General features: G+C 47.0%; 1 protein-coding gene across 1 annotated transcript; it reads left to right on the top strand.

Moving 5' to 3' along the window:
* The first annotated feature begins 1896 nt into the window (after nucleotides 1-1896).
* On the top strand, nucleotides 1897-7650 carry APLN (apelin). Its single transcript, XM_036270038.1, has 2 exons — nucleotides 1897-1963; nucleotides 7484-7650. The coding sequence occupies exons 1-2, from the start codon at nucleotides 1897-1899 to the stop codon at nucleotides 7648-7650; spliced, it is 234 nt and encodes a 77-aa protein (XP_036125931.1).
* The last annotated feature ends 18947 nt before the right edge of the window (nucleotides 7651-26597 follow it).

Raw genomic sequence — 26597 nt, 5'->3', positions numbered from 1 at the left:
GGTCAGGGCACATGCCCGGGTTACAGGCTTGATCCCCAGTAGGGGGCATGCAGGAGGCAGCCGATTAATGTTTCTCACATAGATGTTTCTATCTCTCTCTCTCCCTTCCTCTCTCTCTAAAAAAAAATCAATAAAAAACATATTTTAAAAATAAAATAAATTGGGTATGTACTGGATTGTTTTAACATTTCAAATATATTTTACACGTACCATGGTCTCTCACACCTTTTAAAAATATATATTTTTTATTATTGACAATGTTACAGATGGCCCCCATTCCCTCTTTTGCCTCTTCCACCCAGCTCCCACCCCACCGGAGGCCTTCACTACACTATTTTCTGTGTCCATGGGCTATGCAAACAAGTATATAAATTCTTTGGTTAATCTCTGATGGCACACATACACACTGTCCAATGTATTTTTTGTGTAAATCTGGACTTGCACTTCAAGCAAACTGCCTGGCTGGCTGAAATATGGAAACATCTTTCAATTTAGTCTTTCAACATGTGTTGAGTGCCACCTATGTGCTGAGTCCGATACTGGGGACTTCAGAGAGATGCAGAAGAATTAGAAGACAGGGTCCTATTTTAGAGGGTTCCTAGTCCCATGAATGAGGCAGTCTCTTCCCTTGGGAGCTCCCAGGCTGTAGGAGCTGACTGTAGTCTGGGAAGGCAAACAACTTCAGAGCCCACTTACAAAGGAATCCCAAGGACATACAAAATGAATCCAGTCTAGACTGTTTGGAGTTGGGTAAGGTGCCTTCCTCTCACAATGATGGGAAACAGGAAAAGGGACACCACAGGAGCTGCTGCATGTCCCAGCAATGAGGAGGGACCCAGGGATAGTCCCTCCTGGAGTATTTGTTATCCTGGGAAGTCTTCTGGATAAGATGTGATTTGAGGTGCTGCTGCAAGAATGAAGAACGTGGGGGGGGGGGGGGCGAGAGGAGGGCTGGATGGGCTGAGTTGGGGCATTCCAGGTAATTGGTCAATTAATCAGTCTTGGGCACTAGCCTGGGCAGTCATCCTCAATACAAACCCAGTTGAAGTTTCAGAGAAGACATAGGAGGGTCAGTGTGTGTGGGTCTTTGTCAAGCCCTTGCTGATACATTGGACGGAGTGGCAGGGAGAGGGTCAGAGACGTTTCCGGTGAGTTGGGGCAGCTTGGGCCGGGTCCTTCCCAGAGTGCCCAGGATACTTGACAGCTGTTAAGGAAGCGAGGTGAGAAAAGGTTAAATGTGCCCCTCCACCACCCCAAATTCTTCCTGTGTTTGAAACCTTTCAAGTCTCCCAAACCCTCTGGCCTCAGCAAGGCGGGCATTGTTAGGAAAGCGGTTGTGGGTTGTCGGAGCAGCCGTGCAGCCTTTGTTGTGGGGCCACTTCTAGGTTCCCTCTAGCACCTTGGCTGGGGTTGCAGAGTGGGTGCCGGGAGGGGGGCGGTGCGGGAGGCTCGCCCCCTTTCCCTCTTCCTGGCCCCCCCTCCAGCCGGATGACCACATGACCAAGTGGGCTCTCGGCCAATCCACAAGCTACAAAATGCAGCCCCTAGAGTGAGCAGGGAGCATTCTTGCTGGCAGCCTGGACCACGGGCAGCTGGAGCTGCGGGCCGAACAGCCAGCCACTTGGAGAGAGCTCGCTGCCATCCCCGGAGCCGCTGAAGCCAGCTTGGCGGCGCTGCCCGCTGGAAGAGAGGCCACAGGCGAGGGCAGGCTGCAAGCAGGCGAGACCCAAGCAGGCGAGACCGGCCAGCCTGCTGCGCGGCCCCGGAGCCCCGCGAGCTCCGCGCCCATCAGCCCGCACACTTCGTGGCTAGCGCCTTTCTTGGCCTGCGGACGCCTGACTTCTCCGCCTCCCCGCCTCCCGGCCAGGCCCGCGGCACAGCAACCGGAGGACCAGCATGAATCTGAGGCTCTGGGTGCAGGCGCTCCTGCTGCTCTGGCTCTCCCTGACTGCGGTGTGTGGAGGTGAGTGCTCCTTTGGCCGCTCGCCCACTGCCACTGTCGCTCTTTCTGCTCTCTACCTCCCAGAGCCAAGCACCCACCAGGCAGGAGTAGCCACGTGCTGGCCGCCTACTGACAGGGTGCCCCTGGCCGGGGACCGGCTGGCTGCGGCCTCGGGCATCACTCGACCAGCCAGCGCTTTGCTCCTTCGGTTGCCACTCAGTCCTAGGAGCTCAGGGCCTCAGGCGTGTGTGTCCCGTGCTCCACATCCCACGTGGTGGAGGGTGGCGGGGGCGGGGGACATGTCCCGCTCCCCTCGTGGGTCAGTAAAGGGAACTGACCTGAGCCCGGTGGGTGGGGCTCCCTCTTTGGAGGTTTTCTGCACCCTGGAGGTTAGGAACCGCCGGTTCATCTGGTCTGAGGGCGCAGGCCACTGGAGATGATGTGCCAAGAAGCAGACGTGACTCTGTTGCATAGGCAGGACTGGACAGGGCTGAGGAGTGGAGCCCGGCTGTTGCTCCTTTCAGCCTGAATGTGAGCAGAGGCAGCCTCCCCTGGCAAGCTGGGCAGGGCCGGGCCAGACTGGTCTTCTCCATCCTTACTCCAAGGTCCTGTTTGGTCTCTTCTGCTCCTGCACAGGAGGCCCACAGACTCTGTTCTTTAATATCTTGGTTCAGGCCTCCCCTTTGCCCCAGTAGGCATGTTTCACCTTAGCCCCCCTGTCTCCAGGCACCAAACCAGAAAACAGTGCCTAACCTGACACCTCCATGCAGCTCAGGGAGGGTGAATCTTTTTGCCCTCACTTGCACCGCATCCCCCACCTGGCATATTTGGCACTGGTTCTCCCTTGTCTTCTCCAAGCCCCAGCAGTCCCACCCTGGGCTGCCCGTCCTCTGTGTGTCAGTATGTCCTGAGACTGCCAGCTCCCACCTCCAGCTGCCATAGTCCTGTGATCTGGCTGTCACTGCTGCCTGCCTGGCACCACAGAAGGAAAGGCCAAGAGCAGGTGGACTAATGCCAGTGCCAGGGCTGCAGTCACAAGGAAGTGGGGGCAGAGGGAAGGAGAGGGCAGGACAGCAAGTTTCCTAGAGGAAGAGCATTGGGCTCCACTTGGTTCCAGACCCTCCAGAACAGGATAATGGCCTACAGCACAGGAACCTCTGAGGGGCCTCATGAGGCTCCATCTCTCTTTCGTTGTAGGCCTCCTCCTTTATTTGCTCTTGTCTTATGGTGCTGGCCTGGCCCTGGGAGCATTGCCTAGCTTCTCAGAAAGGAGCATTGGTTGGGTCTGGCATCACCTGCCTTCAGCTAGCTGTCTAGTGGTCTTCCTTTCCGGGCCCAAGCTCTGGGTAAGCCACCTCCTTGGTAAAAAGGGAGCAGTCTTTTTCCTCAGGAACTCCTATCAGGCAGGAAATGGTTGGAAGAGAGCAAAGGTATGAATGAAAGACATCACCTGGGCCTGTCCTCCACGAGCCTATCATCCAGTACAGTTAGCAAGACAAGACACCCACCTGACACCACTACTAATAAATAGTCCAAGGTGATGCCTTCAGGGAAGAAAGAATGGCTGCAGAGAGGGCATTCCAGACAAAGCTGGGTTTGCCTGATCTGCATACCTGGTGCTTCCCAGAGGCTATGGGGAAACCTTTGGCCAACTGACCACTTCTAGAACCCTTTTGGGAGCCAGCTGTTAGGGCAGTACTGGTAAAGAGGAGAGCTGGTTTCAAAGGGAGGAAACACTGTGTTTGGCCCAGACCCTACCACTTCTTGCTTTAATTCACCCTTCTTTGTTAGGCCATGTCTCTTCCATCTATCCTGATTTGGGTAAAATTGTTACCTTCACATTTTGCTTAAGCCTAGCACAGTAAACTTCCAAGGCTCCCACAGCCTTCTCCACCCTATGATCTCTCCTGGAGCTAAGGAAGGGCACCTCCATACAGTTGGCAACCAGCCAAGGATCCAGGTACCCATGTCCTGTTCCTCCTTCTGTCTTGGGTCAGAAACAGGAATCCCAGAACCACTTTGCCCTTGGCCCAGAGTCTCCAGTCAAAGTCCCAGGCCTGAAAACCATGCTTTTTCCATAACACACTCTGTCCTGAGTTGGAATGCCCCTACTCCACCCAGTATACACATACTCCACTGCTTCCTGACCTGGGATACACTTTGCTCTTCTGAGTCTGAGAGCTGTTGGGCCAGGGCCAAGTCGTCCTTGGTCTTTGTCTGAGTACCTCACTCCTTCTCCCCCCCACCCCCGGCCCCAGCTCAAGCCTGCAGCCACAATGATAGTATGAGAACACCTGCTGTACCCCTCCTGCAGGGGAATCATGACTCCTTCCCCAATTACTATATGTTAAGCATCTAGGTAACCTGAGTCAGGCCTCTTGGTGGCAAAAGACTAAAGCAATTGAAGTGGAGGGGCAGGCTGCCAGAACATAACGTGTCCAAGTGTGGCAAAACTGGCATGAAAAGATCACTCAGGGCACTGGGATGGAAGAGCTGGGCAGACAAAGAAGGCTTCATCCTGGAGACACATGCAGGACCTGAGTAGTGGAGGGGACATATCCAGCAGGGTCCCCACCAGAGCACTCATGTGGGCTTTTAAAGCAATCACAAGATAGGCTTGATAACAAGGGGAAAAACAAGTATGTCATTCCTGGTAAGGCTGGTGTGTTCCTGAAAAGTCACAAATACCTCTTTGTGCATTGGCAGGCCAAGAGTTCAGTCTACCTGAAAATCAAGCCCTGTTCATTGCTGACTGTGGTTGTCAGTGTAGAGATGCTGGGGTTTCATTGCTGATGGCACTTTGGAGAGCAGTGGCTCCAGTCCCCCTAGGCTGGAGATTCTTTGGAGGATTGCTCCATCCTCCCTTTAAGTAGCAAATGAGTTGGAAGAAACTATTTAAGTGTACTGATAATGGCCCCCATTTATAAAAGGGAATTCTTTTGTATAACCAGGACCTCTGCAATGATGAGAATTAACAGCCTCTAAAAGTCTCTTTGGACAAGATAAAGCCTGGGTTTCATGTGTCAGCTTATCTTAGGGTGAGCCAGACTCAGAATCAAAAGTAGGAAACAGGTGGGTGATGGGATCAGGGTTCGGGAAGAGCTGCAGACTTCCGGCTACAAGTACAGCGAGTCCCCCTCCCCCGCTCCCCCACCTGATGGGATGCAAGATGCCAGGGGCTTCTGAGTGGCTGCTCTCCAGGGCCTGGCTGAGCGCTCAATCAGCTCAGAGAGTTCTCTGTGGGCTTAGAGTCTAGACATCTCCTTGGTCAGAGTCTGAGGCACCATCCTCATTCCCCATCCTGTTTCTCTGCCTCCCTCCACCTCTTAGGACCCAATCACCCCTACCCTCCCTCCCACCAACACTCAGTCCTGGGTGTTGAGCATTTAGATATGATGCCCCCCTCCCATTCTGAACACCGTGTCTCTCTTCTCCATGCCTACTGTACCCCTAGAGCCATAGTCTGTGCCATTGCCCCATGCCCACCCCATTCCCAGTAATTGGTAGGGATGCAAGAACCAAAGTCTCACATTGTTAAGGCTCCTAGAGCCCTTCCCTGTGCCTGGCCATGCCTTCAGAATAGTCCTTCCTGCCCCAAGTATTTCTCTGGTACTGACGCCTCATCAGCATCATTCTTACCAGCCTCAGCAGGGAAGAAGCTGAAACAGCTGGGGTAGGGGGCTTAGTGAACGTCCTTCCCTTCTCCCTCTCCCAGGCCCCAGACCCTTTTCTAATGGCACCAAGAGGGTAGATAGCTCTATGACCAATGGAAGCAGCCTCCTGGCCCCTGTCCATGCCTACTGCCCTAAAGTGCAAATGTAATTTGTATTTTAATTCTCATTAGGTGATGGGTTTAGGGGAGGAGCTGACATACTAACCCATCTCTACCAGAAGTACAGAAGTGAGACTGGTAAACAGCCAGGTTCTAATGGGCCTGTGACTTTTTTCAGGGAAGGAGGGTGGCAGACTAGAGTGTGCATGTGTGTGCAGTGGGTGGGTGTGTCTAAGTAGAGAGCAGTGGGCCCCAGGAGCCTGGGCAGGGAGGGCCCTATGGACAAACCTCACTGACTTTTGGCCCAAGAGGAGGATAAACACCTGAAAATTGTATGCAAGTGGAGGAGGAATCACAAGAGCCAAGGAACCAAGGAAGGATGCTGAAGGCAGGGAGGAGGGAAAGGAGAAGTGGTCAGGGGCAGGACTAGGGGCTAGAAGCCAATGGGGTGGTGGTGGTTTTATATAAAAACTGTAAACTAGTGGTAGGGATTCTTGGATGGATGGAATTAGGGCTCAAGAGACAGGGATATAGCTAAAGGTGAATCTGATGATGTTGGGGAAGAGAGGCTAGGATTTTTGACCACTGCCTTAGAAGTCATATTTCTGCAGGCCAGCCCCGTACTAGGCATTGCACAAGCACCCTGCCAATCTGCCTCTTGCCCAGTACCATCTTGTCATCTCCTTGCTCTGCCTGCTTCCAGCCGCTGCAACCTCCATGAGAGCTCATATGCCTTCTCTCTCATCGAAACCAAGAACACCCAGCACCACTTGGAGTCTACTGCCAGGGCTTGGTCTGGCATCAGAAGGCTTCTACTCTAAGCCAAATGTAAACAGATGTAGAGCAGGGTCCAAGAGAGCAGAAGAGAAGCCAACTGAGATTGAAATGGCCAGAATTTATATCAGATACAGGATATGCATGTGACAAGAGGATGAACAGAGATAGGACATCTGGTAGGGAGGTGCCAATGGCAGCAGCCCAGCCCTCTCCTCATGCACAGACTTGCTGCTTCAGGGGACCATTCATTCATTCGTTCATATAATATTTACCAGCCTCTAAATCTGGTCACAGGCCGAGTAGAACCCAGCATAAGGCACACATAAGAGTCAGAGGACACTGCCCCCCAGCCACTCCCACAGGGTGGCCACAGGAGAAGTGAGCCCAGGAGATGCCTGCACACTGATGAGATACCATGGGTGAGGTATAAGATCTCCAGTACTCAAAAGTGGGCCACCACATAGTGAAAGACCTAGGAGCTCAATGACTATGTTCTGAATACTTCAGCAAAGAAAAAAAGAAAAGGGATCACAAAGCATATGTGACTCCCTCTGGATAACTTGAATCTACGTGGTGGAAGAGATTTATTTCACTGATAATGTTGTATTCTTAAAGTATTTTAAATGTATTGGTTGCAAGGGTGCAATGGGGGCTTTATTGCTTGCTGTGTCCAGCCAAGTACAGGCATAATGCCCCAAACGGCACCTGTCCAATTATGTTCTAAACAAAGAACAAATTTGTGCCTGACAGAAACATGACAGAACTGTCAAAAGAACACAAACTCAGCTCCATAAATTTCAAGATGTGAAGAGTGGGTTCCATTTGCCCCTAGGACAGTGTAAAAATTGCAAAATTTTCAATAGGAGACAAAACAAAGAGAAGCTATGATGAATGCCACCTCATGGAGAGATTGTTCCCTATCATGGGCCTGAGGTCTGCGGTCCCCTGCTCATTTGAATCATCCTTCCTGCTAACAGGCTTTCTTCTTGCAGGGCCCCTGCTGCAGCCTTCTGCTGGGAGGGAATTGGAGGAAGGCAATGTCCGCCACCTGGTGAAACCCAGAGGGTCGAGGAATGGACCAGGACCCTGGCAGGGAGGTCGAAGAAAATTCCGCCGCCAGCGGCCACGCCTCTCTCATAAGGGCCCCATGCCTTTCTGAAGCAGCTACTTGAGCCTCTGGTCAGTGGATGGTGTGGAAGGGCTGGGGGACAATCAGCCTGGAAGCTGGGTGACCCTGTGCTTATCACTGGTCAGACACCTGCCCTAAGAAGTCCTGGCACCACACACAACATAGGGGCATACAGAATATCCATCTCACCCGCCCTCCCATTTTGCAAAAGAGGAGACTGAGTCCTAGAGAGGGGCTTGACACTTGGGGGCCAATCTCCTAGGTCTCTAGGAGGTGGATGTTGGCTCTCCTTCACCCTGGGGTTGGGCAAACTGGCCTAGTTGGAGAGTTCTAGAAGTCTAAGGTGACCTTGATGAGCTGAGGAGGGGTGCCCCAGGGCATGCCAACAGGTATGCAGTGTGGATCCTCACCAAAGAGGAGGAGGAGAGAAGGGGGGTGGAGAGCCTTAGGGGTAGCAGGCAGAGAATTGGAAGAGTTGCCCAGAGCATGGGAAGGAGAGAAAAATCAAAGGTGGCAGCAGAGAGATCAGGGCCTAACTAAGCCTGTCCCTGAGGCCCGGCCTATTGACTCTTACTCTGTAGTTGGGACAGGGTGGCACCAACTCAGGGGCCTTGGGCTTTAGGTTCAGGGTTGTGCAGAGGGGACAGAATGAAGGCTGTCTCCTCTCCTTTCCTTGGGTGATTATTTTGACCTAGGACATGTCAATGATTTCTCTCTGGTCATTTTTGTCTTTTAGGACTGAAGGGGCCCTCAAGTACTTACCCCCTGCAATTCTCTCTACTCCATAGATTGGTCTGCTTTTCTGGAGCCCTAACATCAATTCGCCTCTCATCTTGCACTCGTCCTAGCTGCTGATGGTCCCAGCTCTTCTCACCTACCAGCCTCCCTGAATGACGTGGTCTTGCCCTAGTTTGAGGTTCTCTTTCTCTCCCAAGGATCCATTCAGTCCCTCTTCCTGGCCCTTCTCTGGACTGACTTTGAAGACCCAGCACTGGAAGTTTATCCTTCTTATCTCTGGACCTCCCCCTGTTCCAGTCTCCACCTCTCCCACCTATACCCCAACCCTTCATGCAGCCCTCCTTTCCTCAGGTTTGCTCTGGGGGTTGCATGGAAACACTTTCTTCCTCAATAGGTTTCAGCTGACCCCAGGCTTTGGACCCTTCAGCAGGCATCCAGAAGGAAGTAAAGAGATGAGCAATGAGAGACTCTAGTTAGAGGCCAGGGGACTTGGGATGCAGACAGGGTGCCTTGAGGGGGGCAATGGAGTGGGGGGGGTTGGTGCTACAGTGAAGGGGAGGAGTGTAGCATTGGAGAAAAGCTTCGTGGCCACTTCCTTGTCCCCATATTTGGCCTGGTTAAAGAAGAGGCAAAGGAGAAGGGCATGAAGTACCCTGTCGCTTCTCTCACCTTACTGTGTCTTCTAACACTCTCAACTCACTGATTCCTAACTTACTCTGCCCCCCTCACCAGCTAGTTCAAGCTCTTGCTCGGGAGGGGAGGATAATGGGCCTCAGGTGACTCTATATCCTCCCAGGAGCAAAAGCCAGGCAGAATAGTTTTTTGCCAAGAATCACAGAATATTCGAGCCAAAAGAAACCTTGCAGATCACTTAGCTCTGCCTCCTTATGCAAACTACTGCAAAGATAGAGGCCTAGACAGGGACAGTGGCCTGTTGAGGGTCACTGAAGAGCCAGAATGAGGACCTAGGTCTCCCAACTCCCACTTGATGATGTCCTCTTTCCTCTTAGTATCTTTTCAAAATGTATTAAGTGCCTTTTCTCGGGGTTGTGGCTGGGAGGGGAGAAGAAAGCAGACTGTGAACTGCCCCGTGGTGGCAGTGGGGTGGGGACAGAGCTACTCCCACCTCCTTGGCCTGCCTCTGCTGGTTCATTCCCCAACATGGGCTGAAAAATTCCTTAACTAGCCAGTCAACCCCATTCCTTCAGCACTCCTAGATCCCCCGTATTTTCATAGGGGAGCTCAGGCACTGAGACTACTGTTCCAACCCTAACACTGGTTTTCAGGAGCTTGGGAAGTGGCCTTAAGTAATTGGACTCAATCGCCTTCCCTTCATGTTGACTGAACCTACTTTCCCAGTGGCCTTCCCTTTGTGGGAGGGAGAGGGGGAGCAGAAGGAAGGGAGGAAGGAAGGGAAAGAGAGAAGGAAGAGTGGAAGTGTAAGTCTGAGTAGGTTTTCTTCTCAGAAGCCTCCTAGGAGGGAGAAAAGGGGAGACAAGAGCCTGATAGTCACCTATGTATGTTTGGGGGCAGGGGGAGTCAGGACCCCCGAGTCTCACAATAACCCCAATCTTGCCTACCCACCTCTCACCTTTACCTCTGCTGCTGCTAACGTTACTGTTGCTGCTGCTGCTGCTTTAAAGCCCACCTTGGGGAGCCTTGCTGGGCACTCACATCACCCCACACCCCTCTGACTCAGAGTAGGGGCTGGCCAGTGTCCAGAAAGCCTCTTCTGCCACTGATGCCCCCACCAGGGGTTGGACCTTCTTCCCCCTCCTCCCTCTCTGCATCTCCTGCCTCATCAGCTGCCCAGCCCCGTAAGGAAGGGGGCAAAAGGGGACAAGGGGGATGGCACAGGGCAGCAGAGGACAGTGGGGGTCTGGGAGGCTATCTTATTTAATGTGGTTGTTTATGATTCTTATACTAATTTATACAAAGATATTAAGACCCTTTTCATTAAAAAATTGTCCCCTTCCCCTAGTTGTGTTCATTGTGTTTGTAAAGATTGTTTTGTGTAAATATGTCTTTATAATAAAGAGTTAAAGATGACAATTTGCCCTTACTCATGGAGGTCATGTTCAGGAGAGACATTTCTGTCCCCTGAGATCCATGGTTGTCCCCATGCCCATATATTGCACATGCAAGGTAGTACGCCTGCAACCCAAATTGGTTCTAGGTCAAATGGCCACAAACCAATTTGCCACAAACTCACAAAAGGAATCTCTATGCTTAATGGCTGGTTGACATAAAATTCAGTCCACTTTGAAGTGTTATGGCATCTATTTGGGTGTCCTAAATTTTTTGCAGGTTATTTAAAGGATTTTTAGAAAGCAATTTACTTAATAACATTCTGGTTAAAGATAGGATTTCTACTAAAAATTGTTTTGTATCCTTGGTGGGTGTCTTCTAATTTTATGTACTTTTGAACACTTTTGGGACTTTTTAGCCAGTTTGCCTTTCTTGAAAAATGTTATGTTTCTTGCAATAAATACATTTGGTAATGATTTTGTATGTATCATTTTGTTTCATAAAGTAGAATTGCATGATGAATGAGATAGCCTGAAAAATAAAATGCAAGGAGTACAATACAATTCTGCTCCATCTGTCTCACTTCTTCATGCTTGTTGTCAAAATGGCAATACCTTGAAGAACAGAAAGGAACATTGGGAACATGCTAATTTGATTAATCAACTCCTTTGGTGCTCACAGGCATATAGGATGCAAGAAAGAGCTAAGAGTGATTTTTTTTAAAAAGATGCATTCGATAAACCTTGTAGGAAATGCTATAGATTTGACAAATATTTCGTGTTAGAAATATACAATTTTAAGAGAAGGTTTTCAATAAACTTGCTAAAAAGTCATAAAACTGCTCAATAGGAGATTAAATAGAAAAAGCCATCCACAAGTGTACAAAATGATCTCATCATCGACGAAATGCTGCAGATTGTGACAGAGTGATTTAAAAATGACATTATGTTGGAAGTGCCTCTTAAGAAAATTGGTACAAAATGACTTCTTTCAAAATTATTACTTTGACTTTTAGGCAAACTGGTTGTCAAAGTAATTGGTTTTAGGCAAGGAGGTTCTGGGTGGGCTGGCTTTATGCTGATTCATCTGTTACCTCCCTAATCAACCCCTAAGCTCTAGTTTCACATGAAACCAAGGAGAAGGGGGAGGTGGCAAGGCAGGACAACTTAATACTCATCCATAAGTGAGTAGCCCTTTAACAGTTTACAGTTCTCTTCAAAAAACAAACAAAACACAAAAACTTTAACTCATTTTATCATCCTAAGAACTGGGTAACAAAGACCACTATATCCATTTTACAAATCAGAAAACAGGCTCAGAAAAGTGAAGTGACTTGCCCAAAGGGTCACAGCCAGCAAAAGAATCTAGAATGTGAACCTCAAATTCTAGAATGCAAACTCTTTCTATGGTACTATAGAAGTTCCCCTAATTAGAGAGCAGACTTAAATAGAGGTATATTTGGTATTCTTGGTAAGTGCAATAGAAGTAGATGGCATGGTGTGGACTGGTGGGATCAGAGAAAGGCTAATGGAGGCTGACCAAGTAATATTGTCTCCTGAAGGCCCAATTGAATTTGGTTAAGTTGGTAGGAGGATGCTGGGCAGTGGAGGTGGGGACCTGAAGGGAAAGAAGCCACCAATATCCTCTGGGCACATGTAGTCAACTGGATGCTAGTGAGTAGGACTGAAAGTCTGAGCTTCTTGGGGCAGAAGGTGAAGGGAAAGAGAACTGGTGTCATGCCAAAAGAAGGCAGGACATATGGGTTACCACCCTTTGGCAATATCTTGACTTGACCAAATAAATACAATAGAATCAGACTAGGGGGTTGTTTTAGAAAATGCAGAGGAAAAAAAGGAACTCACTTAACTGTTTCTGGATCATAAGTCCTGGACCTAGAGGTTGAAGGAGTGGAGGCAGAGAACCTAAAAAAACAATGGTGCTTCAAATGCATCAGGAAATTAAGCGGCCTCTGAAATGACAGAAATTAGGGAAGCAGACTCAGACTACACACAGCTTCTCAGGCCCCCGGAGGTGGTGTAAAATGAGCCATAGCCACTTTGGAGCTTAACATTTCAGACTCTCCTACACGCCCTGACTGACTCGGTATCCCCAAATGGGACTGAGCTCTCTGCCACAAAGGGAACTATGGGACCTGGCCAGAGTGGCCTTTCTGAGACGCTTATATTATTCTATATTTCAGGCCTAAAGTTTATTTAACTGAAATTTCTTAATCCAAAATTTCTTTCTGGCAGAGTGAGCCTGTGCCAGCTAAATGACAATGTGAATGGCGGTGAAAGACTTACTACCTTTTGTTCCCAGCCCTAGAAAGGGCTGCTAATTCAGCCAGCATTTCTCTGGACACCCCTCCCCCCTCAAATGGAAGGCCTCTCCAGGATTCCTTTGAAAAGTCAGTTTTCCTTTCCTACTGGCCAGTGCTCAGAGAGAGAGAGAGAGAGAGCCTGGCAAGGGACTTCCCTTGCTGCTGCCTTGGACTTCAGCCAAAGGCCGGAGCTACGTCCAGAACATTTCCTTGAATGTTGCAAATCAGGGATCAGCATACTTTTTCTGTGAAAGGCCAGATAGTAAAGATTTTTGACTTCATGAGCCATTTGGTCTCTGTCACAGCTACTCCAGTCAGCTGTTGTCATGCAAATGCTGCCATAGACAAAGTGTAAGTGAATGGGTGTGGATGTGTTCCAACAAAACTTTATATATAAAAACAGGTGTTGGGACAGAGTTTGCTGAACCCTGTCTCACATGAAGCATGAGAAAGCCCTTCAACTCAGCCCTTGAACTCTTGCCTAGGGCCCAAAGGGAAGACTTACATTCTGCAGCAAGGTATAAAACAACAGGGATTTAATAAACTGGCCTCCAGGCCATGCTATGTGATAATAACAAAGGAAAGAACTTTCAGTGGAAGGGGAAAGTCTGGAGTTGTGGGTGGAAATCAGGCTCTTCCACAGGATCGCAAGATAAGAAGTCCAACAGTCAGGTCATAGTTCCAATCCCTGTGATATCAGACAAAGTGCAGGTTCCTCTTCCTGACTGGGTGCTGCTGGAGTGGACTTCTTATGATATCATGAGAAAAGGAATTTTTTGAGACTTGCACAGGAGAATGAGTGATTTTTATTTGCATGCAATTAAATCCCTGCATTTCCAAAGTCTCATTCCCCTTAGTCTAGTGATAGAAAAAGTGTAGCTGGGGCTTCAGTAAAGCTAGAAGCAGAGCCAGTGTCCAGAGTTTCCTTTCCATGTTGGAGGCAGGTCCAGTACAGCATCAGGCTAGTTTCAGTCCGTTGTGCGTGGGGGTCTGAATGGCCGTGGGCCACATGGGAGAATGCCAGGAAGCCAAGTGTGAGCTATGAGCCAAGTGTGCCAAGAGGAACCAAGAGCACCAGAGAGGGAGCTTTTTTGTTCGGGGAATTAAGTATCCCAAATCTTCATGGGCTTGCAGTGGCCACGCCCATTCTGACCAACCGTCTCTGTCCCTAGGTGTGATTGACAGGCAAGTACCTTTCCTAGTCATCCCAACTTTACTGGGCATGTGTCTATCTTTCCTTTGTCCAGTCCCCTTCCCCAGTGTTTTGCAGGGAATGTGCCTATAATGCCTGGCCTTCCCTTTGCTCCTTTCCTGTTATTAATAACTAGTTAATTACAATGGTATCATTGGCACCACTAATTACTTATCTGTGAAACCTGAAAGCCAGTGTCTTGATCTCAATGGCTTGATCACCCTGTTCCCACACCTGGTGGGATACTCTGCCTATTTTTCAGTACTGTGGTTAGGATTGAATATGATGATACAGGTAAAGTGTTGGTCACAGTACCCAATCCACGATAGGAACTCACTAGTGGGAGCTAATACTATCTTCGCAAAGCCTCACTGCTAAAATGCTATGTGGCCTTGGCTGGTTTTGCTCAGCGGTTAAAGCATCAGCCTGCGGACCGGAGAGTCCTGGGTTTGGTTCCCACTGAGGGCAAATACCTAGGCTGCGGTTTGTCCCCGGCCCCGGTTGGGGTCGTGTGGGTGGCAACCACTTGATGTGTCTCTCTCACATTGATGTTTCTCTCTCTCTTCCTCCCTGGCCCCCTCCCGCTCAATTTATAAATGGGGAAACGGGCTCAGGGAGGTCAAGTCTCTTGTTCAAATTCACAGAGCCACTAATTGGTGAGTCAAGCCTCAAACCTGGCTCCATCCTCAGCTTAGGTCTGTTGCCATGCTCTCAATAGGGGTTTGCATCCCTACTCCCAGTGTACCTCGACCACTGGAAATTTCCAGTGTCCTAAACAACCCATAGGGCCTCTGCAGGGACAGATCAGGCCCTCAGCCTTCTCCCCACTCTGTGGCAGCAGTAGCTTGGGAAGAACCTGGGCTAGGATTGTAAAGTCAGGCTCCTTTTTACATAGGCCAGGGGCTCAGAAGTCTGAATTTCATCCCTGAGTCTGCTTCTGCCCAGGGTTTACTGGGTCTTCTTGGGCCTTTCTGGCCCTCAGCCTCCTCACCTGCCCAGGCCACCTTAAAGATAAGTGTGTGTGTGTGTGTGTGTGTGTGTTTGTAGCATCTGCTCATGAACAGGGCTTCGCTGAGGTCCCAGCAAACAGTGAGGATGCTCCAGGCCACTCTCTAGAGGGAATCAGTGCTCTGGGAGAAGAAATAGGCATATGGCAGGAAGCAGGGACTTGGCCAGTGAGGAAGGCCATGGCTGGGTTATGTGGGAATGCACAAGCTTCACTTAGCCCTAGAGGCTGCAGGAACTTTCATTTTTTCACCATCATGCAAACCAAATGCTTTCTGATCTTCCCTGGGTGTTAAAAGTACTGACAGGGTACAGCCAGGCCTGCCCAGTGGCCTGAAACTAGACGTTCAGTGCTCTGGATCCTAACTTTGGTAATTGGCTGTGACCCTCAGCAGGCTAATTCATCTTTTGAGGGTTCCCAGTCCCCTTCATATATTTTCATAGAACAATATTCTCTGTTCTCCCTACTTCAGACATATAGCATCCTAGATCAGAGCTGCAGGAGCCTGGGGAGTTATTCAGTTTTCTGACCCCCTTCATTTTTATAGATGAAGAAAGTGGGACTCAGAAAGGGAAAGTGGCTGGCTTAAAGGGACATAGCTAGATGATATTAGCAAACTGGTAGGGAGTGCTTCCTATGTGCAAAGCACTGTTCCAAGCACATCACCTGCCCAGACTTCCATAGTCCCCATCGCAATCCCATTTTATACCTGAGAAAACTGAGACACAGAGAGGCTAAATTCATCTGAGGATCGTTTGTGGTATGTGGAAACAAACCAAAAAGACTAAGATGGCATTGCTTTAAAGAAAGACAAAGGCATCCTGGCCGGTGTGGCTCAGTGGTTGAGCATTGACCCATGCAATGAGAGGTCACCAGTTTGATTTCCGGTCAGGGCACATGCCCAGGCTGTGGGCCCAATCCTCAGAGGCGGGGGGCATGCAGGAGGCCGCCAATCGATGTTTTCTCTCATTGACGTTTCTATCTCTCTCTCCCTCTCTCTCTGAAATAATTAAGAAAAAAAGAAAAAGAAAAAAAGAAAGACAAAGGCACTGTTGCCCAGCTGGTGTGGCTCAGTGGATTGAGCATTGTCCCATAGACTAAGAGGTCCCAGGGCACATGCCCAGGTTGCAGGCTTAATCCCCAGTAGGGAGCATGGGGGCGTGTGAGAGGCAGCCGATCTATGTTTCTCACATCAGTGTTTCTGTCTCTCTCTCCCTTCCTCTCTCTCTAAAACAATCAATAAAGATATATTCTTTAAAAAAGAAAGAGAGCCCTGGCCAGTTTGGCTTAGCGGTTAGAGCGTCGGCCTGCGGTCCGGAGAGACCCGGGTTTGGTTCCTGCTAAGGGCACGTACTTAGGTTGCAGTTTGTCCCCGGCCCTGGTTGGTCGTGCGGGTGGCAGCCACTCGATGTGTCTCTTCACGTCGATGTTTCTCTCTCTCTCTCCCTTCCTCTCTTTCCCTCCCACTCAATCTGTACAAAAAATGGAAAAATATCCTCGGGTGAGGATAAAAAAAAAAAGAAAGAAAGAAAGACGAAGGCACTGTTGAAATGCCAAATATTCACTCAAGGGCTGCAGCCATTTCTCCACTGTGGGCAGCAATTTATTCTGGCGCCCTAGGTCTCAGGGCAGCAGAAGTGCTTGTGTGCAGATAGGGACCAGTGACCCTGGCATAGTGATGAGATTTCCTCCCCTTGCCTGTAGGCTCCAAACTGTCTCACAGCCTCGAGTTCCTCTCTCTTCAGGTGTGAGGGAGGGGTATGGAAAGATAAGGAAAGATAAAGCAGGGAGGGGAGAGATCCCATAGGGATGGAGGGGGAGAGGTATCAGGAGGGAGGGCTCACCACTTAGCCCCTTCCTCCACCATCCAATCAGAGATCTCAAGTGCTTCCAGTTTGTTAGTTTATTTTGTTTATTAGATTCCACATATGAGTGAAATCATATGGTAGTTTTCTTTCCCTGAATGGCTTATTTCACTTAGCATAATAATCTCCAGGTCCATCCATACTGTCACAAAAGGTAATATTTTCTTCTTTTTTACAGTTGAGTAGTATTCCAGTGTGTACCACAGCTTTCTTTATTTATCCACTTATCTACAACAGTATGGTGATTGCCAGAGAGAAGAGAGGGTGAGGGGAGACAGAAGAAGATAAAGGGGGAATAAATGGTGATGGAAGGAGATGACTTGGGATGGTAAACACACTACATAATATATAGATGCTGCATTATAGAATTATTGTACACCTGAAACCTATAAAATTTTATTAACCAATGTCACCCCACCAAATTCAATTAAAATAAATAAATAAATAAATAAATAAATAAATAAATAAATAAATAAAAAATAAGGATGAGAGTAAAGGGGAATTTAGCTTTTTCATATAAAATATTAAAATATGCATGCATATGTATTTTTTAAAGAGATATCAAATGCTGCTTTCCCCGGGAATTCCAATCTGATTCCCCTCCTTCCCCACTCCAAGGGGACCCTGGGCTACCCCCAGCTCAGCTCCACAGCCCTCTCCACCCCATTCCTGCTCCCAAATTGCCTGTCAGATTGCAGGTCTCATGCCATGTGCAAGTAGCTCTACCTCCCCTCAACCTATGCTAATATTTTCAGAACCCAAGCCTTAGAAAAGTCCATTTTACCTGCCCATAAATAAGGACCAAATCAAAATAATGTTTTAAACCATCAACCAAAAAAGTGCCTACCCCTGCATAGAACACCACATGAGCAGTGAAGAAGACTTGCTCCTTACCTTGCCTACGGGAGACTCAAGGGAAGGGTACGTGGTGAGGGTGTGATAGCTTTTGCTGCCAGTGGCTGCCACAGTGCTATCTATAGAGCCATGGTTGCTCCTCTGGCCCCAGCAGGGGTATGAGGAAGTGACTAGCTTTCAGGAAGCAGAAGCTAGGAAGGCCTCAGCCTGAGTTACCCAAACTCCAATTTCCTAGCACTTCTCTCACTTTTCTGGTCTCCCCAGACTTCCTTTCCCTGGCTCTCTGCCTCCCCTAGTTCCCCCAGCCCTTCAAGTGATAGCCAAGGCCATCTCCCCCATGAAACCTTACCAGATGTGCCTTGGGCTTTGAAGGTCACTGGGAGGTGGATGGGAACCCAGGTTTGTCTCCTCACAAAGCTCGTGTGCTTGCTAACCTTACACTTTATTGCCAGACTGAGATGGCCATAACCACGATAGAGGTGACGACGCCCACAGTGATGATGGGGGAATCTAAAGATCATACCTTCCAGGACAGGATCTGGAGACTTAAAAATCCTAACTCCTCCAAGTACCAAGTTGGAGTTGATCATTTCACCATATTGAGCCTCAGTTTTGTTTCTAAAATGGAAGTAATAATCCCTAGGTTCCTCACACGTTTGTATTGTAATGAGGCTCAAGTGATTTCTGAAGTTAAAATGTTTGGATGTATGTGTGAAATGGAGAAAAATGCCTACCTCAGAGGATGTCTGGTTTGTATATGAATGTGCTTTATCACTTGTAAGAGGCTATAGAAATTCATTTATCAACATTCAACAAATGCTTAATGAGTGCCTACTATGTACCACATTCTTTACCACCTGGTGAGGAAAACTGGATGTTATTAAAAATCACAAGACAATGTCTGACCAGGACTGCGGTGAGGGCTCTAGGAAGTTTATTACACAGAAAGCCTACCATCTGGTTGGTGAGGCTGGGAGTGGGGGTCAGAGAGGTTTCCTTGAAAACTGGGAGCCCAGACCTTAGTATGAGTAGAGGTTATGCAGGAAAAGGGAAGACCTGGCAGAGGGAGCTCAGGGTTTGAGTACAAGCACCCAGGAGGCAGGGAGCAGACGTCATTCATTCTTAAACCCATTTCACAGACAGGAAGCAGGCTCACCAAACTGGCCAGGCACTTTGAGAGCTTCTTAGTTCAACTTTCCTTGTGCTCTGCCTCCCTTTCTTCTCTCCAGGCCTGTCTTTGGGTGAGTCAGTGTGGAGTGAGAGGCTACCGCCTGCTGGCGGATTCTGGAAACTGCAGGGGCTTCTTACTGCCTGCTCCAAATCTGGGGTGGGCCACTAAGGAGAAGGAAGCTTCTGAAGTCACCTCATCTGTCCTATTCTATTGAAGGTGTGAGAAAGAGAAAAAAATCTAAGAATTATGTGGAGGGGCGTCAATTGAAGTTAGTCAAAGCAGACTCTTTTAGTTGCTTTTGGTGCAGGATTCTAAGTCTGTGAGCAAATTTGTGGTTGTGAGTTTATGCCCCATGACTTGAGAGGAGGTGAGGGTGCATCTACAGGTCATGGGCATAGGTGGGTTCTGTATGTATGAACACTGACTGGGCAGGTATGTGCATTTGCACTGTATTAAGTCGGTGTGCTTACTGCTAGTGCATGGAATGGAGGGGGGCAGGGATAAGTTGCCATCCAAGGTCCCGGGGGTGATATTCTCCAGCTTGTGGCTGCAAAGGGCAGCAGCTGGCTCTGAGTCCCGGCCAGGTCCTGTCTGCATCCATACAGGATGTTCCCAGGCTTTCTGGATTCCTCGGAGCATTTCCTTATTCAACCAGTCTTCCCCCTAGCAGGTATATCACGTACACTTACAGCTGTTGCAGGAGATCTCATAGCCTCTAGAGGCAACAAGCAAATCTGATTTCTGCTCAGAGGAGAGGCCTAAAGGAACACTCCGATTCTGGTCAAGGCTCAATCCCATGTTGCTCTTTTCCTCTGTGTGTGCTAGTACCTCCTTCCTGGGTGTTTCTGGCCAGCAAATATTCTGATTAGTTGGTGCCGATGCCATGTTTGTTACTGAAGATTTTCCACACTCCCAGGTAATATGTGTTTGTTTCTTTGTTTTTAACCTGTTCCTTGAGGAACTCATCAGTTAGGATATTACTCTTGTTTTCAACCCTAAGAGAAAGTTGTCTTTTTTTTTTTTTTTTTTTTAACAGCCCTTCTTATTTGCCCCCTCCAAATAGCATAAAAGTACTAGTCCACCTTACTATTCTCAGCAAGCAAAATCCCTTGGTGAGGCCATTAGCCATCAGATAAATACTTGAGCCATTAGGTTGGGAACAGAAAAGTCAGATCAGTCTAATGACTCCCTTGGACTTTGCCCAAAGGCCCAGCTTTCTGAGTGACCTCGGAGGGATGGGAGCTCTGGAGGATTCAAGTTCATGTTCAAGGAAGTGCTCAAGAGCAGGCCTAGCCTTGTCCTTTGCCCTTGGGTGGGGCACACTGGCCACACCTGCAGCATTTCTAAGAATGACCCTCTTCTGTTTCCTGGCCTTTGAGCTCAGATCCTTCTTGCAGAAATGCAAACAGTGGGGGGCTATTTTCCACAGATTACTGCCAGGCAGGGCTCTTCTGCCCACTGCATGACTTGCTCTTTCTAATTGCTGTCCTCCCTATAGATGGCCTGGAGGACTGTGAGGTGCTATGATAGAGAAGCAGTTTCCACCCCAGTTCTGCCACTTGGTAGCTGTGTCACTGTCCCCTTCTGAGCTTCACCTCTCTTATCTATGTGGAAGAAAAGGGGCCACATACTAAACCTGACAATCTCAGGGGAGGCCTGCATGGTGGCCTTACAAACTCAGAGACCTAAAATAACCACAAAGGATCGTCTGAAATTAAAAGTTTTGAACCAAAAGCAGTTTATGGTGTGTAGTCATATCCTAGGCTGGCATCTTTCTTGACAAAGGTCAACTTTCACCTTAATTAAGCCTATTGTCTTTTTGCATCTAACTTTAGAATGTCAGGGTAACTTCCCTTTTCCCAGACCCCTCAGGGCACAACCAATGCACCAGAGCAGAGACCACAAATCCCTCACTGTTATTTTCATGTTAATTGTTGACTGTTAACTACCCTGTAAAAGAAGCATGTGTCTATCATTTTTACTTTTTATTCAGTCTCAGAGATTCTCGCCCCACCAATGCATTCTCTCAACTCCCTAATCTATCACCAATGGATTTTATGTAATCCACTTACATCTCCTCTCCTGATTGTAACGTAAGGTAAAAAACTGCCATTCTCCAGAGCATTATCTCAATTTGTTGAGGTTTCGCTTCCTGGCAATTGTTGTCAGTTTGGGCTCAAATAAACTCACAAAAATTTTCACAGATTTGAAATTTCTTATGTTGACATTTTCTTTTTTCCTTTTCAATTCTTTTAAATTTTTTCTTAATTTTTATTTTTTATGTTTATTTTTTAATATATTGCAGATATTCCTCATTTTTTCCCCATTAACCCCCTCCTCCCCACTCCTGCCCCCCTCCTGCTTTTTCCCACACTGTTGTCTGTGTCCATTGGTTACATGTAAGTTTTTTGGTTTATTTCTTCCCACCCCCCAACCCCCTTCCCTTTGAGGTTTGTCAGTCTAGCAACCAATTTGTACTTCTTAATCCCTTCACCTTTTCCACCCATTCCTCCAACCCCCCCTCCCATCTGGCAACCAACAAAATGTTCTCTGTATCTATGAGAATGTTTCTGTTCTGCCTGTTCATTTTGTTTGTAGATTCAATTGTCAATACATAGGTATTCATTGCTATTTTGTTTGTTCATATATTTTATCTTTTTCTTCAAAAAGACCCTTCAACATTTCATATAATAATGGTTTGGTGGTGATGAACTCCTTTAACTTTTTCTTGTCTGGGAAAGTCTTTATATGGCCATCGATTCTAAATGACAGCTTTGCAGGATAGAGTAATCTTGGTTGTAAGTTCCTGCTTTTCATCACTCTGAATATTTCTGGCCACTCCCTTCTGGCCTGCAAAGTTTCTTTTGAGAAATCAGCTGACAGCCTTATGGGGACTCCCTTGTACGAAACTAGCTGCCATTCTCATGCTGCTTTTAAGATTCTCTCTTTGTGTTGAAACTTTTGCATTTTGATAATGATGTGTCTTGGTGTGAGCCTCTTGGGGTTCATCTTGTTTGGGACTCTCTGTGCTTCCTGGACTTGTATGTCTGTTTCCTTCACCAAGTTAGGGAAGTTTTCTGCCATTATTGTTTCAAATAGGTTTTCGATTTCTAGTTCTCTCTCTTCTCCTTCATGGCACCCCCAAGATGCAAATGTTGGCATGCTTGAAGTTGTCCCAGAGGCTCCTTACACTATCCTCATTTTTTTATTCTTTTTTCTTTTTGCTGTTCTGATTGGGTGTTTTTGCTTCCTTAAGTTCCAAATCAATGGTTTGCTTCTTGGCTTTACCTACTCTACTATTGAATCTGTGTAAACTATTCTTTTTTTTTTTTTATCCTCACCCGAGGACATTTTTCCATTTTTTGTACAGATAGAGTGGGAGGGAGAGAGAGGAAGAGAGAGAGAAACATCGATGTGAAAGAGACACATCGAGTGGCTGCCACCCACACGACCAACCAGGGCCGGGGACAAACTGCAACCGAGGTACGTGCCCTTAGCGGGAACCTAACCCGGGTCTCTCTGGACCACAGGCGGACGCTCCAACCGCTGAGCCAAATTGGCCAGGGCGTAAATTATTCTTTATTTCAGTTAGTGCCTCCTTCATTTCTGATTGTGCATCCATCATTTCTGACTGGTCCTTTTTTATGCTCTTGAAGCCCTCACTAAGTTCATTGAACATTCTTATAAGCAGTATTGTTGTAATTGAGTCTTGATTGCTGTTGGCACATCAATGGGAGGGATTTACTCAGGTTGATCAGCTGCAAGGACTGGCTGTGCCCACTGGCCACTGGCCTCTGACTTCCTTGGAGGATCAGCTGTGTAGAGGCCCACTACACAGAGCAAGACTTACTTTATCAGGGCTCTGGTACCCACTGAGTTTGCTCATTGAGTGTGTCACTTGTGGAGATGGTTGGATGGTGGTATTTCGATGTGGTCTGAAGCTGTCCACTAGGTATGCTGGCTCTGGAGCAAGGTCAGCCACTGCCTGTGTTCTATCCAGGGCCACCTGGCATAAGCTACAAAGTGATCTGCTGATGGCTGCTTCTTGTGCTGGGCTTGGAGGTGCCCAGCAAAAGCCAAGTTGTGTATCAAGCCTGGTTGCTTCTAGTGCCAGGCCTGGTGCCACTTAACGAGAGGTATGGGGCTCTCTGTGACCAGATGCTGCTTGTTTGAGAGATTTTAGGAAACTCTGAAGCAGGATTCAAGACAGGCCAATCCCACGGTTAAGCAAGTGGCAACAGCTTGGGTGGGCCTGAAAGTTGGGTGGGGCGGGGCCTCAGGGAATCACAGGGTGGGGTTACCAGTGTGAGCCAGGTTGCTGGAGTCCCACATATGGGGACTGTCTGCTGCCCCTGGGAAAGGCTCACCAAAGGAACAATGGCCTGCAGAAGCACGTCTATCCAGGAGAAATCCGCCTCTCCAGCCCTGGTCCCAAGGCCAAACAGCTCAGTTCTTCTTTGTATGTCTCTGGTTCCCCGCAAGCTGCCTCCCCTCTGAGTTTAGAGGGAGGAAGTCCATGCTTGGGCCATTTAAAAAGAGCTTCTTGAAGCTCCGGCAGATGCACCTTCCCTCAGCCTCAGTTCCCACTGGTTTTTCCAGCTAGAAGTTATGGAAACTTCTATTCCTGGCACTGGAGCCCTGAGCTGGGCACCTGATGTAGGGCGGGGACCCCTCACTCCTCAGGGAAGACATTCCCAAATGAGATAGCCTCCTTATTTTTATCCATCACATGTGGGTGTGGGACAAGCCTGTCCACCTCTCTGCATCTCCTACCAGTCTTGATATGGCTGCTCTTTTAATTTCATAATTGTAGGACTTCCATTCAGCTTGAATTCAGGTGGTTCTGAATGATAGTTTGTTGTAGTTTAGTAATAATTTTAATGTGCTTGTGGGAAAAGGCAAATACCGCATTTACCAACCATGCCATCTTGACCAGAAGTCTCGATACTTATTATTCTTAAGACTCTGTTTTAAATATTGCTGACTTTTTAAAAATTGATTAATTTATTTTTGTTACAGATGTTTCTCCTTTTTCCCCAACTGATTCCCCCCTCCCCTTCCCTCCGCACCCTGTCCCCAACTTTGTTGTCCATGCCCATTGTTCATGCACACATGCATATAAGTTCTGTGGTTCATCTCTCCCCGACTGCCTCTCTTCTGGGGATTGTCAGTCTGTACCCCATTTCCACGTCTTTGGCACTACCTCATTCCTCAAACTGTTATGTTCATTATATTCCACAAATAAGTGAGATAACATGATACTTGTCTTTCTCTGTTTGGCTTGTTTCACTTAGGATGATACTTATCAGGTCCCTTCATGTCATCTCAAAGGATAAGAGATCTTTCTTTCTTACGGCTGCATATTACTCCATTGTATATATGTACCACTGCTTTTTTATCCATGCGTCTATTGATGGACACTTGGGCTGTTTCCAGATCTTAGCTATTGTAAATGGTGCTGCTATGAACATGGGGGTACATATATTCTTTCTGATTGGTGTTTCAGGCTTCTTAGGGTATATTCCTACAAGTGGGATCACTGAGTCAAATGGCAGTTCAATTTTTAATGTTTTGAGGTAAAGCCATATTGTTTTCCATAGTGGCTGCACCAGTCTGCATTCCCACCAGCAGTGTACTAGAATCCCCTTTTCTCCACACCCTTGCCAACACTTGTTCTTTGATGATTTGTTGATGGCGGCCATTCTGACAGGTATGAGGTGATACCTCATTGTTGTTTTAATTCGAATCTCTCTGATGATTGGTGATGTTGAGCACTTCTTCACATGTCTCTTAGCCATTTGTATGTCCTGTCTGGAGAGGTGTCTATTTACTTCCTCTGCCCATTTTTGAATTGGTTCTTTGTCTTCCTTTTGTTGAGTTCTATGAGCACGCTCTATATGTTAAAAATTAATCCCTTATCTGATATATCATTGGCAATTATGCTCTCCCATACAGTGGGTTACCATTTCATTTTGATGATTGTATCTTTTGCTGTGCAGAAGCTTTTGAGTTTGATGTAGTCCCATGTGTTCATTTTCTCCTTTGTTTCTCTTGCCTTAGGTGATGTATCAGTAAAAATTCTGCTGCATATAATGTCTGAAATTTTGTTTCCTACAGTTTCTTCTAGGATTTTTATGGATTCATGAGTCACATTTAAGTCTTATATCCCATTGGAGTTTATTCTTGTGTATGGTGTAAGTTGATGGTCTAGTTTCATTTTTTTGCATGTAGCTGTCCAATTTTCCCAACACCATTTACTGAAGAGGCTGTCTTTACTCCACTGTATGCTCTTGCCCACTTTGTCAAATATTAATTGAACATATTGCCTTGGGTCCATTTCTGGGTTCTATGTTCTGTTCCACTGGTCTATATTGCCTGTTCGTGTGCCAGTACCAGGCTGTTTTGATTACAGTGGCTTTGTAGTATAACCTGATATCTGGTAATGTGATCCCTCCTACTTTGTTCTTCTTTTTCAAGATTGCTGTGGCTATTCCAGGTCTTTTTTGGTTCCATATGAACTTTTGAAGTATTTGTTCTAGTTCTGTGAAGTATGCCATTGATATTTGGATGAGGACTGTATTGAATCTATAGATTGCTTTAGGTAGTATGGACATGTAAATGATGTTAATTCTTCCACAAGGTATGTGCTTCCACTTTTTTATATCTTCTTCTATTTCTTTTTTCAGTTACCTGTAGTTTTCTGCGAATAGGTCCTTTATTTCTTTGGTTAAGTTTATTCCTAGGTATCTTAATTTTTTTGGCCACAATAGTAAATGGAATTATTTTCTTAGTTTCTCTTTCTGTGAGTTTATCATTGGTGTATAAGAATGCCATTGATTTCTTGACATTAATTTTGTATCCTGCTACTTTGCCAAATTCATTTGTTAAGTCTAGTAAATTTTTGATGGAGTCTTTGGGATTTTCTACGTATGGTATCATGTCATCTGCAAATAATGACAGTTTCACTTCCTTCTTTCCAATTTGGATCCCTTATATTTTATTTTTTCTTCCTGTCTGATTGCTGTGGCTAAGACTTCCAGTACTATGTTAAATAAGAGTGGCAAAAGTGGGCATCCATGTCTTGTTCCTGTTCTTAAGGGAAATGCTTTTAGTTTTTGCCCATTGAGTATGATGTTGGCTGTAAGTCTTTTATATATGACCTTTATCATGTCTAGATATGATCCCTCTATTCCCACAGTGCTGAGCGTTTTTATCAGAAATGGATGCTGGATTTGTCCAAAGCTTTTTCGGCATCTATTGATATGATCATGTAGTTTTTATTTTTCATTTTATTGATTTGATGTATCACATTTATTGATTTGCGAATATTGTACCAGCCTTGCATCCCTGGGATGAATCCCACTTGGTCATGGTGAATAATTGTTTTGATGTATTGCTGGATCCGATTTGCTATTATTTTGTTCAGGATTTTGGAGTCTATGTTCATCAGGGATATTGGCCTGTAGTTTTCTTTCTTTGTAATGTCTTATTCTGGTTTTGGAATTAGAATTATGCTGGCTTCATAAAACGAGTTTGGAAGTCTTCCTTCTTGTTGAATTTTTTGAAATAGTTTGAGGACAATGAGTATTAGTTCTTTGAATGTTCGGTAAAACTCCCCCATGAAGCCATCCAGGCCTGCGCTTTTGTTTGCTGGGAGAATCTTGATTACATCTTCAATTTCTTCTGTTGTTATTGGGTGTTCAAGTTTTCTATCTCTTCCTGATCCAGTTTTGGGAGACTATGTGTTTCTAGAAATTTGTCCATTTCACTTAGATTGTTGGAATTGTTGCCATATAATTGTT

Source organism: Molossus molossus, unplaced genomic scaffold (genome assembly GCF_014108415.1).
Source record: "Molossus molossus isolate mMolMol1 unplaced genomic scaffold, mMolMol1.p scaffold_m16_p_2, whole genome shotgun sequence".
NCBI classification, from domain to species: Eukaryota; Metazoa; Chordata; class Mammalia; order Chiroptera; family Molossidae; genus Molossus; species Molossus molossus.
Note: the sequence above shows the minus strand (reverse complement) of the source record. Positions and strands in the feature narration are given on the sequence as shown.